The 16593-nt window shown below is 47.6% G+C and overlaps 1 protein-coding gene across 1 annotated transcript in view; it reads right to left on the reverse strand.

The window, feature by feature from the left end:
• Positions 1-16593, reverse strand: part of EPHX2 (epoxide hydrolase 2) — a 62313-nt gene that overhangs the window by 3263 nt on the left and 42457 nt on the right. The window contains exons 13-16 of the mRNA XM_038573750.1: positions 7401-7475; positions 5772-5805; positions 3853-3955; positions 2956-3025 (exon numbers count right to left, since the gene is read on the reverse strand). Coding sequence (XP_038429678.1) covers positions 2956-3025; positions 3853-3955; positions 5772-5805; positions 7401-7475 — 282 coding nt within the window. The remainder of the gene's footprint in view (positions 1-2955; positions 3026-3852; positions 3956-5771; positions 5806-7400; positions 7476-16593) is intronic.

The raw sequence follows: 16593 nt of genomic DNA on the forward strand, positions 1-16593 counted from the left end.
ATGTATCTCCCTGAGTTCTGTGAGTCGCCCTAGCAAATTAATCGAACTGAGGAGGGAGTCGTGGGAACCTCAGATGTACAGCTGATCGGTCAGAAGCACAGGTGACAACCAGGACTTGTGATTGGCATCTGGAGTGGGGGCATCTTGAGGGACTGGGACCTTATATGTGGGATCTGACACTGTCTCCCCAGAGACAGTGTCAGAATTGATTTGAATTATAGGACATCCGACTGCTGTTGCAGAGAATTGGCTGGTGGGGGAAAAAAACCCATACATTTGGTGACCAGGAGTGTCAGACTTCTGGGGAAGTATTTTATATGAAAGTAAAGGAGACACACAGAAGGACAAGACTGGGTTTTTCTAATATAGATGGAGTTAGCAGTGGAGTGACCAACACAGGTTTTGTGTGCACGTGTGTGTATAAGTAAGAACCCATGTGCTGGCCCACTCGTGTGACTGATACTCACGCAACTGTAAAAAGAAAACTGTAGGCCCCAAATAGTGTCACTTGGGTCAGGCCAAGTCACTAAACCAGAGCTTAATACCTAACCTAATTGCAGTTCCAACCTCCCCCAGAAATGTCTTAACTGGTTAGGCAGGAATTTTTTGACTAGTGCCAATGAGGTCATCTGTCACCTGGGCCCTTTCCGACCCTTCCTAAAAAGATGAGGGAATGTGCTTAAGACCTCTGCCCCCTGCCCCCTCAAGGGAAGGAGACCTTGCCTGAAACAATCCTCTCTTTTCTTTCGCTTAGAACTTTTTTGCCCCACTCTCCTTCCTATAAAATACCTTCCACTTGGTACAACTCCTCAGAGCGCCTCTCCCCGTGCTAGACAGGATGCTGCCCGATTCAGGAATCATTTAGTAAAGCCAATTAGGTCTTCAAATGGACTCAGTCGAATTTTGTTTTTTAACAGAACGGAAGAGATGACACCAGAAAGGAGGAAAGATGCCCTTGAACGGAGATCAATATTTCTTTTCTTTGAATTAAATGAATGCTTAAAAAGGTCAGCCAGGATTCCAGAGTGAATGGGCCAGCCACAACTGTTATCAATGTGTCATGAGCGGCGGTAGAAATGACTCCGCTTTCATCTGCCGACAGATAGGACACTGGGGGGTGGAGAAAGCCGCCTTCAGCCTCTTTGTTCTCCCTCCACCATTATAATTTTCAAACAGCTTCGATGTGTCCTTGCTCCGGGACTTGCACTATTTCCTCCCTACATGCAGAGCCTGTGCTTCTCGCTGCAGCCCCTCCACCAAATGATGAAGAACTAGGAAACGCTCAAAAGTGATTTGGTTGCTAAAACTTGTCCTGAGGCTGCTGTAAACTCTAGAATATTCCCAATTGAAATGTAACTGGTCGTGGGGGCATGAGAGGAGGTGGGGGAGGAGGAAGACCCGGGAGGTAGCTGTAGAAGACAGAAACCTTCCCAAAGGCTCCCTCATTATGTCCCTCCATGCTCTGAAGGATTTTGCCTATCAAATTATGCCTTTGTCATTTTTTTGTCAGTCACAGATCAGAGACAAAGATAATGAGCCTTACCTGAGCTACTACTATGTGCTTATCACTGTTTTAAGCATTTTGTGGGCATCAATCCATTTTATGCTTACACACACCTAGGACGTAAGCACTATTCTTGTCATTCCCGTATTACAGAAGCGGCAATGGAGAACAGAGTGGTTAGGTGTCTTACCCAAGGTCACACAGGGATTAGAACGGAGGCCAAATTGCTGCCCAACCTGCTCTTAACTATTGTATTCCATGTTCTACTGCCTCACCACGTCACCCATGAGGTCAGGATCTCATCTGTTTTATTTGCCATGGTATTGCTAAGGTCTAGCAAAGTGCCTGGCACATAGAGGGTGTTCACATTCCAGTGGACCGATGAGATAACCAGGGGCTACTGAGTGGGCTGAGGAACACGAAAATGAAATTTCCCTTAGGTTTTTGACATTTTGAATGTAAGCTGGGGATCTGTTACAGGTTTCCCCTGCTATCAAATGTAGAGCGTTCCTGTGAAAACTGCCATAAGCCAAAATGATGTAGAGTGAAGTAGCAATCACCAGTAATCTATATGAAAAAAATTTTTAACATTCCCAGACACCCCTCCCCCTCCCCAATAACCTCTTTTTGGCTTTTCTGATACCTTAGGAAACATCTTGCTAACAGAGGCACAAAAGAGACCAAAGTCAAGCCCAGATGCTCACAGACACAGTTCAAAGCTATGGTGGCCTGATGCTGAGGGGAGTTCCTGGGGAAGAGGCTTGGCGAGGCCCCTCTGGCTTGTGTGCTGACTCTATAATGACTCGCTGCAAAAGAAATGCTGAATGATATTTTTGCTTTTTGCCTTTTTTTCCTAAAAGGGAAAATCCTCTTTGGATTTCTTTCAGCTAGAGAAAACCGCTACTAATGTAGGCCTTTTGTAAAAGCGAATTTTCAGAATGCGGGGGGTATACCTGTATTCCCTTTGCAGACTTAGAGATTGGAAATGTATCTTCTGCTTGGCAAACGAGGACACTGAGATGCAGGTTTACTTGGACAAGGTGACACAGCCAGAAGCTAAAGCCTGTCTGAGAGCACCTAATGCTCCTTCTAAGAAATGGGGGCTCCATGATCCTCCTCACCTTCGGGAGTCATCCTGGACATCTGCTGCCCTGACCTGGGGCACAGCCAGGAGACCTGAGCCTTCCACACCTGAGCCTTCCACACCGGTGCCGCAGACACCTGGCCAGACCCCTGTTCTGCCCCAGTGCCACCCTGACCATTCCAAGGGAAGCATCAGCAAAAGTCCTAAGAGTTTTCCCCCCATTGTGTGGAGGGAAAGGACAGAAAGGACAAGGATGGCAAGTCACTCTGTCCTGCCCATCCCCCACCCCCTCTGACCCTGGGGCAGCTGAATTGGGCCAGTGAAGGGGGCTTACTGGGGAGGGCAACCACACTGGATCAGCACTCACCTTCCGCCCCACACCTTTGCAGCCCCACCGCCAGTTCGTTTCCACGTTGCGATACCAGTTGAGGGGACCTCTGGGGGTAGGGAAGATCGGGGAACAAAGATAGGAAAGCTTTTAGTGGATGACAATGCTACAGACTTCACGGGCAGCCAGCCCTGCACAGAGCCAGTCTGCCCAGTGGGAGCCAAGGTTCCTGCAGCGGGGAAGAGAACAGAGCCCGGGGTTCACATCTGGTTGCTGGCCCTACAGGACTCTCCATATTCTCTGAGGGCTGTTGTGTTAGATAATGGGGAGCTTTGTTTAGTTCTGCTGCCAGCCAGAAGCCACTCTCCTGCCCCGGGAACCTATTGAACCTACTGCAAAGGAACTTCAGGAGCTGGACGTGGTGCGGAGGCGCTCTCCTTCTAATGGGACATAGGGAGGTGGCTCAAAGATGCCCCTCTGAGCAGGTGAGGATGGCCAAGGGCTGCACCTGAACACTCTCCCAATCCTCAATACAAACCAACCAGCCAAGCAACAAAAATCAAGAACGTGAGAGGCCTATAACTCTCCCCTGTAGAGGTCTATAACTTTGGAGTCTATGTAGGCTTTTTGTGTTTTTCTGAAGAAAGATCCCAGGGCTGTCGCCTGATTGTCTTAGGGGCTTATGACTGAAAACATGTTTTTGGCCATCTGTTCTGAGGGGGCCCACAAGCACAAGGGGGAAGCAAGCTGAGTTATCCCCAACTAGTACAGGCCGAGTATCTCCAGGAGGGAGCCTCCTGACACAGGAGGTGTTGAGGCAGAGGCTGGCTGAGCATTCACAGGAGGGACAGCAGGCCTCACCCTGCACCCCAAGAGCAGAAGAGCCCCTCCTTGCTGATCATCTCTCTTCTGTGTTAGGGGAACTGTTCTCTTTACCTGAAACCAGACTTCTGGAACTGCTGCACATAGAACTGAATGTCCTCCTCAGTGACGATGCTGCTGAGACTGGGCTCTTCTGGGGTTTTCACAAGGAGTCCTCCTGCAAACAGCCACCGCTTTGCTCTCCCAGACCCGGGCCAACTCAGGTTGGGCATCGAATTGCCTCTCAGGTCACATCTGAACTCACAGTGAAGGGTCTTGTGCTCCTTCGTTCATTCCATCTTTCTTCTCCACCATGAGCCCATCTCCTCTCAAGCTGCAAATCTGTGCCCTAACTGTTATTCTGGAACCCAGCGACGTCATGCTCATGGACCTTCCCTTCCAGGATGGACTTTAGGACAAACCATATCTCTTGCCTTTAAGAACTCCCCAAGTGGTTCCAGGATGACACTATTTACTGTTTACCAGGCCCTGCCAACCCTCCCTTACCCTCTCTCCCCAACTAAACCTTTTCCAAATAGCTTAACTAATAATATTCCTCTTTAGATACCTCCACTGATTCTTCGAATTTTTGGAAGCATGCACTCTGATTTTTCTTAGTCTGGAGGAAAATCCAGGAAAGAGAGCATGCATTCTGTTGCCTTCTGCATGCTCTGTATTCTTTGTACAGTGTGGAATCCTATCTGGTCTTCAGTGGGGTACACTGTGTCCTGGCAGTCCCCAGTCCCCTTGGTGGTGACCTTTCGAGGACAACAGGCAGCCCAGGGACAACTGCTATTTCACAGGGGACAGCCACGGGGCTGTTAACGCCAGCACTTGAACATGGCTGACTCACCATTTTCAGGCACGGGAACTTTTGTGAGATGCATCAAAGCGGTGATCAGAGTGCCTCCCCCCAGCCTGGTGCTCCAGGCTTGCTCAGCACCTCTGGAAGAAGAACCCCCACCTGCTCTCCTCTTGTTACCACTGCTGTCTGCCACTCTAGGAGGCCATGGGCTCCCTGAGGGCAGTGGTTGTGCTTTGTGCATTTGGGTATCTGCCCCTGCCTCACATTAAGTGCAGGCTTTAAATGCTCAGGGAATGAAGGGATCAATAAGAGACTGCATGAAAGAGGAAAGACGAGGAGGGAGAGAGGGAGAAAGCATTCTTGACTGGTGAGAGGAGTATGGCCTTAGGGTAGGAAGAGTTTAAGTCCAGCCTAACCTCTTTGAACAAGGTCTTTAACTCTTTTGGAATCTATTTTCCCCATTTGTGGAACAGTGATTAACAGTGGGATTTTTAAAGGATGTCATGACGACTATAAATAAGATATCCGAAGGGGGCTGGGCCAGTGTTTGATGCACACAGTAGGTGCTCCAACAAGTGGTAGCGATCATTATTATTAATACAAGTGCACACTGGCAAGGCCACAGTGTTGGGGACAAAGCAAGGTTCTGTGGGAGCAGTGATGGATGTGGGAGCTGCGGGGTTGAGCTCCAAACTGCTCTCAGCTTTGACTCCTCACTTGTATCCAACCCAGGAGGGAGAACAAGGACGGTCTTCATATGGAGAAACTTTCTGGAAATGGTGGGAACACATTATAGGGATGGAGGAAAGGCTGACTTTGGCTCTGTGTGCCCCAGGTGATCCTGTAGAAGTCAATTAGTATCTTAGGTCTTGGCCGTTATCAGCGAAGGGTGGGATTGCCCTGATGAGCTCTAAGATTCCTCTGAGCTCTTAGGGCTTAAGATCCTGGACCCAAAGTTCTCTGGAGGAAAGGAACCAAGGTCACGAGGTCAGCCCAGGGCAAGGGTGTGTGCTATTCACCAGCAGGGGTTGGAGGGGAGGAAGGGGGGAGGGCTTTTGTTAAGCAAGTCAGAGTGGAGAGCTAGCCAGTGGCTGCTTCTGCTCAGAGCAGTCCGAGGGATACTCCTTTAACGTTTAGCTGATTCCTGCCATGACCCTCTTGTCCCCCTTCCCTCCTGAGAACCTCTTACCCCTTTCACGGACTCTGCCCACGTTGAGAAAAGGCTGTAGGGAAGAAGGTTAGAAATGTCGTCATGGGTGAAGTAAAGGAAAAATGTTGAAACAGGTCATCTGTAAACCTGTCACAACCAAAAACCTATGAGCACCATCAAGTGATGCAAACATGCTAAACTCCCAAGAGAGGTAGAGAATCTTCAGGGGTCTAAGCAGAGGCAGCTAACAACCAAAGCTCTGCACTCACGCTGCTCCTAGGAACTTGCAGGTCTTGGTCATGTAAGGACTTGGGTTGACACAACCCATCGGAACAAGAGACCAGACCTATGGTGGGTGGTAAGTTAAAGATGAGATACTCCCTACCCTGCCACTGCAAATCCAGCAAATCTGTAGTCCTCGGTGAAAGGGTGGACTAGAAAAATACCCACCCATCATGCAGAGCAATGTCAAAGGAGTTGTTTCACTTCCATTTGGTACTAAGATGAAACCACAGAAAACTCCCCTAGGAATTCATGGCTATAAGCCTGCCTTCACAGGTATCTCAGTTTAAACCTACTCTATCTGTGGGATCTGGAAACCTCCAAGATGCAAAGTAAACAACAACAAGGAAAGTGAGCCTAGGCTGGTAATGCCCCCAGGATGCCTGGTAGAACCAGCAACTGCTAAGGCATCCTCTCAAGCCCAACTGAAGCAGATTGGGCAGATTCAGTGCTGCTGAAGATGAGCTCACAAACCCAAACTACAAAACTCTCCCCCACTTCTCAGCCCCTTCACATACACACAGGTCCCATTGCAAGAGGTAGCAAACATAGCAAACAGTAAAGCCAGGGTCTCCAAAAATATCAAATAATAGAACTCCGAGAGAGAGAGAGAGAGAGAGAGAGAGAACGAAAACCTAGTATGCTTAACATGATTAAAGATATAAAGGAAATTGAACATAAGAATAAAACAAGACTCTATCACAAGACATTAGAATGTTTTGCAAAAGAGCCAAATTAAAAAAAAAAACAACACAACACCTTGTTCATGGAAATTAAAAAGAAAACTTCAGAGATGTATTAAGCTGCAGATCTGACACCACCCAATACAAGGAAGAGGGCAGACCTCAGGCTGGTTTTTCAAAAACAATGACAGAAACTTCTACCTAGAATTCTAGACTTGGATGAACTAGTCTACAAGACTGAAGATCAAAATTAAAATATTCTCAGGTTAAAAAATTATACTTTTGTTATTAATAGACTCTTATGGAGAGAACTACCAAAGAAGGTACTTCAGGAAGAAAGAAATTATACAAAAGAGAAAGGAGCAAGACACAGAGGTGACCAGCAAAGGCGCTGGCAAACATGGGGACGTCTCGGCAGCACTGACTATATGACCGACGGCAGTGGCAGGACGGTTGGCACATGTTTCAAAGCCCTATTGGGATGTGATAGGGAGGATACAACCTTTCCCCACGAGGAGGGGAGTGTGAGGACCTCAATCACCCTGACTACAGAAGTCAAACAATGCCAAGTTGCTCATTTTCAGACCCTGCCATGCTCCAGGACCCTTCCCTCCCAGGGAAGCCTTCCAGAGGCCTTCGTACCGCTGCAGCATCCCATTCCACCCTTCCACCCTCCTGCCCTCCTGACCTCTGCAACACTCACCTTGCCATCACTTGCTCTGAAGAAGCTTTTGAAAGTCCGACTCAGGTTCTGTTCCAGTTCGGCCTCAGCTACTCCCTAAAACAAATTAAGAAAGCAAAAGGAAGGACTCCATAGAAATTGTGAGAACCAGAGCCTGCCTCGATCTGACCCATGGAGCCCCATCTAGCCCATGTTTCATTAGAAGTACGTTAGTTTGGATTTTCTGATTGAAACCAGCAGCCCCGGTGGCGTAGTGGTTTAGTGCCGCCTGCAGCCCGGGGCATGATCCTGGAGACCCTGGATCGAGTCCCACGTCGGGCTCCCTGCATGGAGCCTGCTTCTCCCTCTGCCTGTGTCTCTGCCTCTCTCTCTCTCTCTCTGCATCTCTATGAATAAATAAATAAAATCTTAAAAAAAAAAAAAAAAGCTTCAGGGCACCTGGGTGGTGCAGTCAGTTGAGCAGCTGACTCCTGATTTCAGCTCAATTCATGATCTCAGGGTCTTGATATCAAGCCCTGCATCGGGCTCAATACTAAGTGAGGAGTCTGCTTAAGATTTTCTCTTTCTCCCTCTGGCCCCTCCCTGCATGTGCGTACTCTCTTACTCTCTCTTGCAATAGGAAATTAATATTTAAAAAAAAAAAACTTCAAATGAAACCCAAGATGCTAACAGTGGTCCCCCCGTGGGAGATGTTTTTCAAAATTCTCTTCTCTGTTTTTCAAAATTCCTACAGTGAGAATGTCTTACTTGTAATAAGCCCTTCAAAGGAATGGGAGAGGGCTGGACAGGAGTACATTGCTGGTGAAAAGCAAATGGTTCCAAGGGTTCCAAGCAGCCAAGTGGAAAAGCCAAAAGTTGTTCCATTCATGCATCTCATTTTGCTATGGTAACGTCAAACCCAACCTCTTTGAGCTGGGTCTAAATTATTACAGACTGATTATTATTCCATGCCCATGGATTGTCTCTCAAAGGACAGGGCAGCAAGGTTGCTTGGGTTAAGACCCATATCCTTTGTGGTGACAAATTGCCAGGTCTCTGCACTCATGGGAGCCTTGTTACATATAATGCCCAATCCACACATGGTTCTTCGGTCATCTCCATGTCTCTGGCTTGTGCACGACTGGATAGTTCTCTGACTTGAACTTGCCACATCAGTTCCACAGATACTGGGCCCCTTCTCTTGCAAATGGGTCTAAGAAGAGATGCTAATGTACAAAATAGAGGTCCCCAGGGTGGGGGTGAGGGTTGGATGTGGACTGAGGACAATGCTGGAGGTGTTGATATACCCTAAGACCAGGGGAAGACATCCTTGCTGGAAACTCAGGGTCTGGATTTCTCAGCTCCCCTTCCTTCTTATCCAAATCCCCCATCCAGGAGCATGTTGTGACACTAAGATAGGTTGGCAAGGGGCTTCAAGATCCATCAGTGGATGCAACTCTACTGGCTAGTCTCTCAGGATGTGATTTTTTGGGGGTATAAAAGGTACATTTTAATCCAGGCTTTCTTTCTTGGAAATTGAAAGCATTGTAATTGCTCTATCTGTACCTTCTCCTTGTCTGGACCCAAAAAGAGTCCAAACTAACGTACTTCTACCCGAAATTGGACCCGAAAGCTGTTATAAAACCTGTGTAAAGAAAGACAGCTGTCCCTCTTTGCAGGGACCCACCAGAGGCAACTGCTCAGAAAGAATCAAGATCTTTCTCCAACAGTCCTGAGGAGACCAGAGCTGAGGCTGGACGCTGAGAAAGAGTACTAAGTATGTCTTAGTCCATTCAGGCTGCTCTAACACAATGCCATATGTCAGTGAGCTTATAGACAGACGTTTATTTCAGTCTGGAGGCTAGGAAGTCTGAGATCAGGCGCCCGCAGACTGTCTTCTGGCTGTGTGAGCATGGCAGAAGGGACGAGGGGGTGCCCTCTGGAGAGGATGCTCACCCCATTCATGAAGGTGCCACCCTCACAACCTAATCATCTCCCAAAGGCCCTACCTCCTAACACCCTCACATTGAGGATCAGGATTTCAATATGTGAATGTGGGGGGACACATTCAGTCTATAGCACGGTGCCAACCTACTTTTTTCTCCTCCTGTCTAGTGGCTTTCCTGAACGTACACAGACACCAGCTGAAATGGACTGCAGAATGTTTTCTGATTAGGCACTCTTACTTTCTCACCTCCCTGGTTTGAATACTGGAACTTGCATCAGAACACCTCGCTCCTGGGGCACCCGGGTGGCACAGTCAGTTAAGCATCTGACTCTTGGGTTCAGCTCAGGTCATGATCTCAGGGTCATGAGATTGAGCCCCGGGTCCGTCTCTGCACTCATCAGGGTAGGGGTGGGGGAGACATTCTCTCTCCCTCTCCCTCTCTATGCTCTCTCTCTCTAAAACGAAGAAATAGGGCAGCCCGGGTGGCTCAGCGGTTTAGCGCTACCTTCGGCTCAGGGCGTGATCCTGGAGACCCGGGATCGAGTCCCACATCAGGCTCCCTGCGTGGAGCCTGCTTCTCCCTCTGCCTGTGTCTCTGCTTCTCTCTCATTCCCTCTCTCTCTGTGTGTCTCTCATGAATAAATAAATAAAATCTTTAAAATAAATAAATAAATAAATAAAGCAAAGAAATAAATCTTTTTGAAAAACAGACCCCTAGCTTCCTGAGTGTGGCCTTCAAAGAACCTCCACCATCTGTTCCCCAAAACTGCCTCCACGAAGTCCCGCCTTCCACCATCCCAATAAAACAACTCTATTCTTGGATCCCAGAGAGCTTTAACGTGCCACCCCCCCAACCCCCCACCCGGGCTACCCTCAAGGCAGGGAAGCATCCACTTGGAAGCCTCTGTGACTGATCCCAGGACAGCAGGGGTTGAACATAAATGGTCATGATCAGAGAGGAAGGGGCCGCAGGGCAGGTCTCTAAGGCGCTCTCGTGCCCGGCGGCCCTCAGGCCTGTGTGTGCACTTTAAGAGGCCCCGCTGCACACTGACTCCGCACACCGACGTCCGGAGAGCCCTGGATCTACGAGGCAGCGGCACGGAAAGCAGCATTTATCATCCGCGGCGCTGGGTCTGCAGTTTGGGAATTTCCGATGCGAGCCACGCCGATGTGATCATCACACCCCCGTCACGTTTGTCAGGTCCAGTTTTGATGGAGGTTCGGTCGTGACCTTCTGCATCGTGATGAACAGCACGGCAAGAAAGAGCCGCGGGAGGAAGTGCATTTTAAGTGATCGATAAAAGCCCTGGTCAGCCCGCATGTCACATAGGTCATCGTTTTTATTCATTGGGAACTGTCCTCATCCCAGAAACTGCAGCCGTTCACGAGCCCGGGGGCTGGAGGAGCCTCCCCAAGCGCAGAGGTCTGGACGGGGCTTTGACCCGCCAATGGTCCTTAGAAGAGCAAATGGATGCCAAATGGGTCAATAAAAAATCAAAGGGATCATAAAGGTAAATAAGTCTGTCCGCACACATGAAAGTACATCAGATCAACAGGGGGAACGGGGACAAAGGTGAGGGCCGGGAAGCGGAGAAGATGATAACATTTGTCCTCTGGTTATGTGCCCTGCTGATATCACCTGACTCTCTGTAAGTTTTAAAAGGTGAAAACGTATTTTTAAGTCCCGCAGACCAATGACAAAATTCCCACCTGCCCCCTGGGAGGCGGCTCCTCCCTCTGGGCTCCAGAGCCGAGCAGTTAGGGGATGGACTTTGGAATCGGGCAAATAAGGCTGCGAGCCCCTCTCCTGATACTTAACTAACTGGGCAGCTTAATATTCCCAAGCCTCAATTTCCACATCTATAAAACGGGAGTTTTGTAAGGATTTCTACAAGATAACGATAATGCGTATTACAATGTCTGACACTCAGGAGAAATGCCAAGAAATGGTAATAATTGTTATTATTAGTATCCCCATCCTTAAAGTTACTGGATTGCACCAGAAATGTCTATTTTGGGATCTGGTCCCCTCACCAGCCTGTGTCTCATGGACTCACACTGTATCGTATTCATATTTTTCTTCCCATGGCCATAGCATGGTAATAGTAGGTACCCGGCAAAGGCTGGGTGGGTAGGAAGGAGAAAGGGAAGAGAGGTGCAAAGGGGGCAGGAATAGGAGAGAAAGACTTTGGTGGGAGTGTCTTCGGAATGATCGTGGCTTTTGTTTTTCCGCCCTCCACTGTGAGCTCATATTTGCCAAACGAGGCAAGTCAGCCCCAGCTTGAGGTGAGGCTGAGCAGTAATCTACAGAACGGAGACAAATGAGAGGATCTGCTCTCCTGTGACCCAAAGCTGTCCCCGGGGCAGGCAAACTGAAGACAGCCCTGGGTTTGGAAAAAAGCTCCAAACGAACTAGGGGTGGTGGAAGGGGAGGAGGGCGGGGGGTGGGGGAGACTGGGTGGCGGGCACTGAGGGGGCACTTGACGGGATGAGCACTGGGTGTTATTCTGTATGTTGGCAAATTGAACACCAAAAAAATAAATAAATTTATTATTAAAAAAAAAAAAAGAAAAACAAAGAAAAGGAGCTCCTAGAACAAAGCCTTTGGAATTCCATGGATCCTGGAGCTTGGTCTCAAGAGTACTCCCAGGCTGTTTAAGGAGGTCTTCTCATGGTGTGAATGACTAGAAACATAAGGGAACCCACTTTGGAGAATTCATTAGAATTTCTTGGCCTTTCTAACTAACTACCACTGCCTCCTCCCGCTCTTTATTTTAAACTTGAAATCACAGAAACTCCTAGCTACTCCGGGGGGTTTCTTTTCTCCAATCTGCCCTTTTGCTCCTTCCAAGATGTAGGACAGGTCAGCCTCAGAAGATGCTCTTAATTGGTTCTACTGTTTCATTGTCCAAGACAGTGGAGACAGCCACTGAAATCAAAGGGCAGGTCCATCAGGGCACAAGCCCGGACGGCTTCTGTCCCCCTACAGCTACTACAGCTACCACTAGAAGATGCATCACAGGGAGAAGAAGGCCCCATCTCATCAGGGGGTTGGCGCCAGCATCTCTGCTTCATGTTCTGTCTACCTTGATAATCCTCACTCAGATTGCTCTGAAATTCTGGGGCAGGATTTTTTCAAACGAGGTCAGAAAATTCATGGCTGGGGTGGTTGCCCCTGAGATGGAAAATGCTATCTGAAATCTGGGCAAAAAGAGAAAATGGTTTATTATTCTTCAGTGTTCGGTCAGACAGACAGATGCACACACACACTCAGAAGAGAGGTGAGTCAGGCCCCACGGTAAGTCCATGAGAAGACCTGAGGCTCTGAAGCCACTTCCACTGGGTGGGCGCCTTCGCTCTTTCCCACGGCACTGAGTTTCAAAGGCCACCTTACAGATGGAGACTCTTGGGTGGAGTGTGACCTCCTTCAAAGTCAGGCACATTATAAATGGCCAAGCTGGAGACAAGAACTCCAGACTTCAAAGCCCCCTGTATCCAGTTCTCTTTACTATAATGTAACACTACCCATTTACGAAAACATAAATAAAATGAGAAGAGTTTCTTCCATGGCAGATGCAAACAGCGGCACTTTCTTCTAAAATACATTATTCAGCTGTGACAAACAACCAAAATATTGTCCTCAATATTTTGTGTAGAGGACTGGTTAAATAAGTGACGGTCCAGGGACACCTGGGTGGCTCAGTGGTTGAGCGTCTGCCTTCGGCTCAGGTCATGATCCTGGGGTCCTGGGATAGAGTCCCGCATCCGGCTCCCCTCTGCTTCTCCCTCTGCCTATGTCTCTGCCTCTCTCTCTGTGTCTCTCATGAACAAATAAATAAAATCTTTATAAAAAATAAAATAAAATAAAATAAATGATGGTCCACCTGTATTCTGCAGCACCAAGAAGCCACTGCAACGAATGAGGTAAACCTATACGTCCTGGCAGGAAAATCTGTCCAAGATCTAGTAAATGAAAAAGCAGCATGATTCCATTTATATAAAAATTACACATACACTCATATGCACATATGCATGCCCCCTCCCCCGCCACACTTAAAAGCATATTTTTAAAAAATGTCTGGGAAATACTTGCTAAACTATTCATAGTAGCTACTTCTAGATGAGCGAAAGGGGATTCAACTTTTTATTTTATACGACTCAGTACTTTTTTTTTTTTTTAAAGCACCAAGCATAAATCATCTACAACATACAGGCAGTAGCAAGTCACCAGCTATCCCTGTAGCCTGGTGGCCTGGTGGGGGGCGGGTACTATGTGTAGGGGGATTAAGGGGGACTCTGAACACCATGAGGGAGAAGGAAGAAAACCATGTGTGGATGTTGGGGTGCCCTTCCACCTGGCAAAACCATCTCTTCTTGACTGCTATCTATAATTTCCTTTCCCCACATTTTCTATTACCTAGTTTCTCAGCTGGTTAAATACTTAAAAGTGGGCTTTGGCTTGCTCTAACCTACAGAGCCTATAGCTTGCTGTATGGTTCCAGACACCCACACCACACGCACACACACACACCCTTCTCCAAAGAAATAAAAATACATATATACTATTAAGGAGGAGTAAAGAGGCACCGGTGTTGACAGACAGAAGGGGACACCATGTTCTGATTTCAGGGACAGAGGGACTATGAAATATCCCCAGGCTAAGCAAGGACGTGAAGAATCTTAAGGATTAAGACATGGAACTTGTCACGTTCAAATTACCCAGCTGATTCTATTTGTCTCTGCTGCCCAGAGCTCCTCCTCCTCTTTCCTACTATACAAATGCAAAGCTTGTCATCTCTTCGCTGAGAAAAAAAGAAAAACATGCCTTTTCATTTTGGTTTCCACCAGACTTGGCAAATACGCAGGACGAGAGACAGTAAACACAATGGCTCAGGGTTCAAAGAGCTAGAGGAACTGAATCTAAACTGGGGAGTTTACCTAGGCCACACCCTGTCCTGCTCAGCAAGTGTGAACCAGGCGTGGGAGGGACACCAGTCTGGAGGCTTCCTTAGGCTGAATGCATCCACGGTGAGCGCTTCCGGTCACTCCTCCTGGCTGGGGAGTGGCGGGGACAGGTTTGGGAGCAGAGAGGCAGGAAGGAGGAGGTTCCAGCCCCCACCCCTGAATGAGACAGGTGCCCCACACGTTATGCTTTGTTAGGCTTGAATTCGGCTTCGGTTTGAAGCTGTCACCTGTTTGAAAACCATGCAATGAGACCATCCGTTTTCAGATGAGGACATTGAGTGCCCAACGTAGGAAGGGACTTGCCCTGTTGCCAAACAGGCAGCAGACATGCTGGCAGGACCCTCGTGCAGGGCTTCTCCTAGAGACCCAGCTCTGTGCCCAACCAGACCAGCCTCAGCAGCTGAATTCACCCCAAACGCACTCCCACACCCCAGCCTTCACTTATTTGAATATTAAACATTTTCCTAATCAAGAGGAAACTCTTGATTCTCTCAACTCTTCCTGCAGATTTTAAACCCAGCAGCGACAACATAACAATAGGAGTATGATTTTTCCACAAAGACTATAATAACCTTCGCCCTACTAAGGGGGCAGTTAGTAAGCATCTTTCCCCTGAGGTTACTTGTATTAATCAGCCCTTTGAGCTTATCTTGGTTTGCTCCTTCCTGCTGTGTTTGGATGAGCCAGGCACACACAACAAAGTCCAAGCTCCCTCACAGTGTGGCTTAGGAGGATGCACGTAGACTTTAAAGTCAAACAAACCCAGTCAGTACCTAGTCTTGGGCCAGTTAGTGAACCCCAGAGCCCCTGTCTGCTTCTCTGAAAGACAGGAGAACGCCAGAGTGTGCTTGTGAATAGGACCACTTGGCATACCGTGCTCAAAACAAGTAGTAACTACAACCTGAGTGTCCATAAAAGGAGGAATGGATAAGCCAAATGTGGTCTACACATACCGTGGAATGTTATTCAGCCCTAAAAAGGATGGAAATTCAGATACATGCTACAACGTGGAACATCCCTGAGGATGCTGTATAAAGTGAAATAACCCAAACCCCCAAAACACAATTCCTGTATGACTCCACTTCTACGAGCTCTCTAGAATAGTTGAATTCAGAGACAGAAAGTGGAATGCTGGGTGCCAGGGGCTGGAGGGAGGAGGGAATAGAGAGTTTGTGTTTACTGGGTATAATTTTGGATTTGCATGATGAAAAAGTAATACCCACCATTTGCTTTGACGTGGATGGAACTGGAGGGTATTATGCTGAGTGAAGTAAGTCAATCAGAGAAGGACAATCATTATATGATTTCACTCATATGGGAAATATAAAAAATAGTGAAAGGGATTATAGGGGAAACTAGGGAAAATGGGTGGGAAAAATTAGAGAGGGTGATAAAACATGAGACACTCCTAATTCTGGAAAAAAGAACAAGGGGTAGTGGTAGGGGAGGCGGGCACGGGGTGGGGGTGACTGGGTGACAGGCACTGAGCGGGGCACTTGACGGGATGAGCACTGGGTGTTATACTATATGTTGGCAAATCGAACTTCAATGATATATTATATATATATATATATAATATATTATACATATATAAAAGAAAAAAAAAGTTCTGGGGACAAATGGTGCTGATGGCTGTACAGCAAAGCAAAAGTTCTTTTTTTTTTTTTGCAAAGCGAAGGTTCTTAATGTAACTGAACTGTACTCTTAAATATGGTTCAGATGGTAAATTTTATGTTATGTGTGTGGTTAAATAACAAAAATCTAACCAAGTATGTTTTGAAGATCTATTTGGCTTTATTAATGGGTTCATGAATGGGACAGCATCCCGTGTAGCCAGTAGAGGGCGCTCAAAGGCCTACAGGAGAGGGAAGGTTTTTAAGGGTAGAGAGGGAGTAAAAAGAAGGAAAAGAGAAGCAGAGAATCCACTGTTTTAGGCAAGGTCGCCCTTCTGAGGGGAGTGGAGGGGGCCTCTCGGTGATTTCCTTGTGTTGACCAGGAAATTTGGGTGTTGACTGCATAGAGGTTACATTTGTGGGGGGCTGAAGCTCCAGTCAGGCTGGGTACTGAGTGTTGGTTTACTGACTTGGGGCCTTGAGTTTCTTTTTATTTTATTTTACTTTATTTTATATTTATTTATGTATTTATTTACTTATTGAGAGAGAGAGAGAGAGAGAGAGAGAGAGAATATGCCTAGGGGGACAGGCAGAGAGAGGGGGAGATAGAATCTTAAGAACTCCATGCCCAGTGGAGAGCCCAATACAGGGCTTGATCTCACGACCCTGAGATCATGATATGAACCGAAACCAAGAGCCAGACGCTTAA

The sequence above is a fragment of the Canis lupus genome, chromosome 25 (genome assembly GCF_011100685.1).
Source record: "Canis lupus familiaris isolate Mischka breed German Shepherd chromosome 25, alternate assembly UU_Cfam_GSD_1.0, whole genome shotgun sequence".
NCBI lineage: Eukaryota > Metazoa > Chordata > Mammalia > Carnivora > Canidae > Canis > Canis lupus.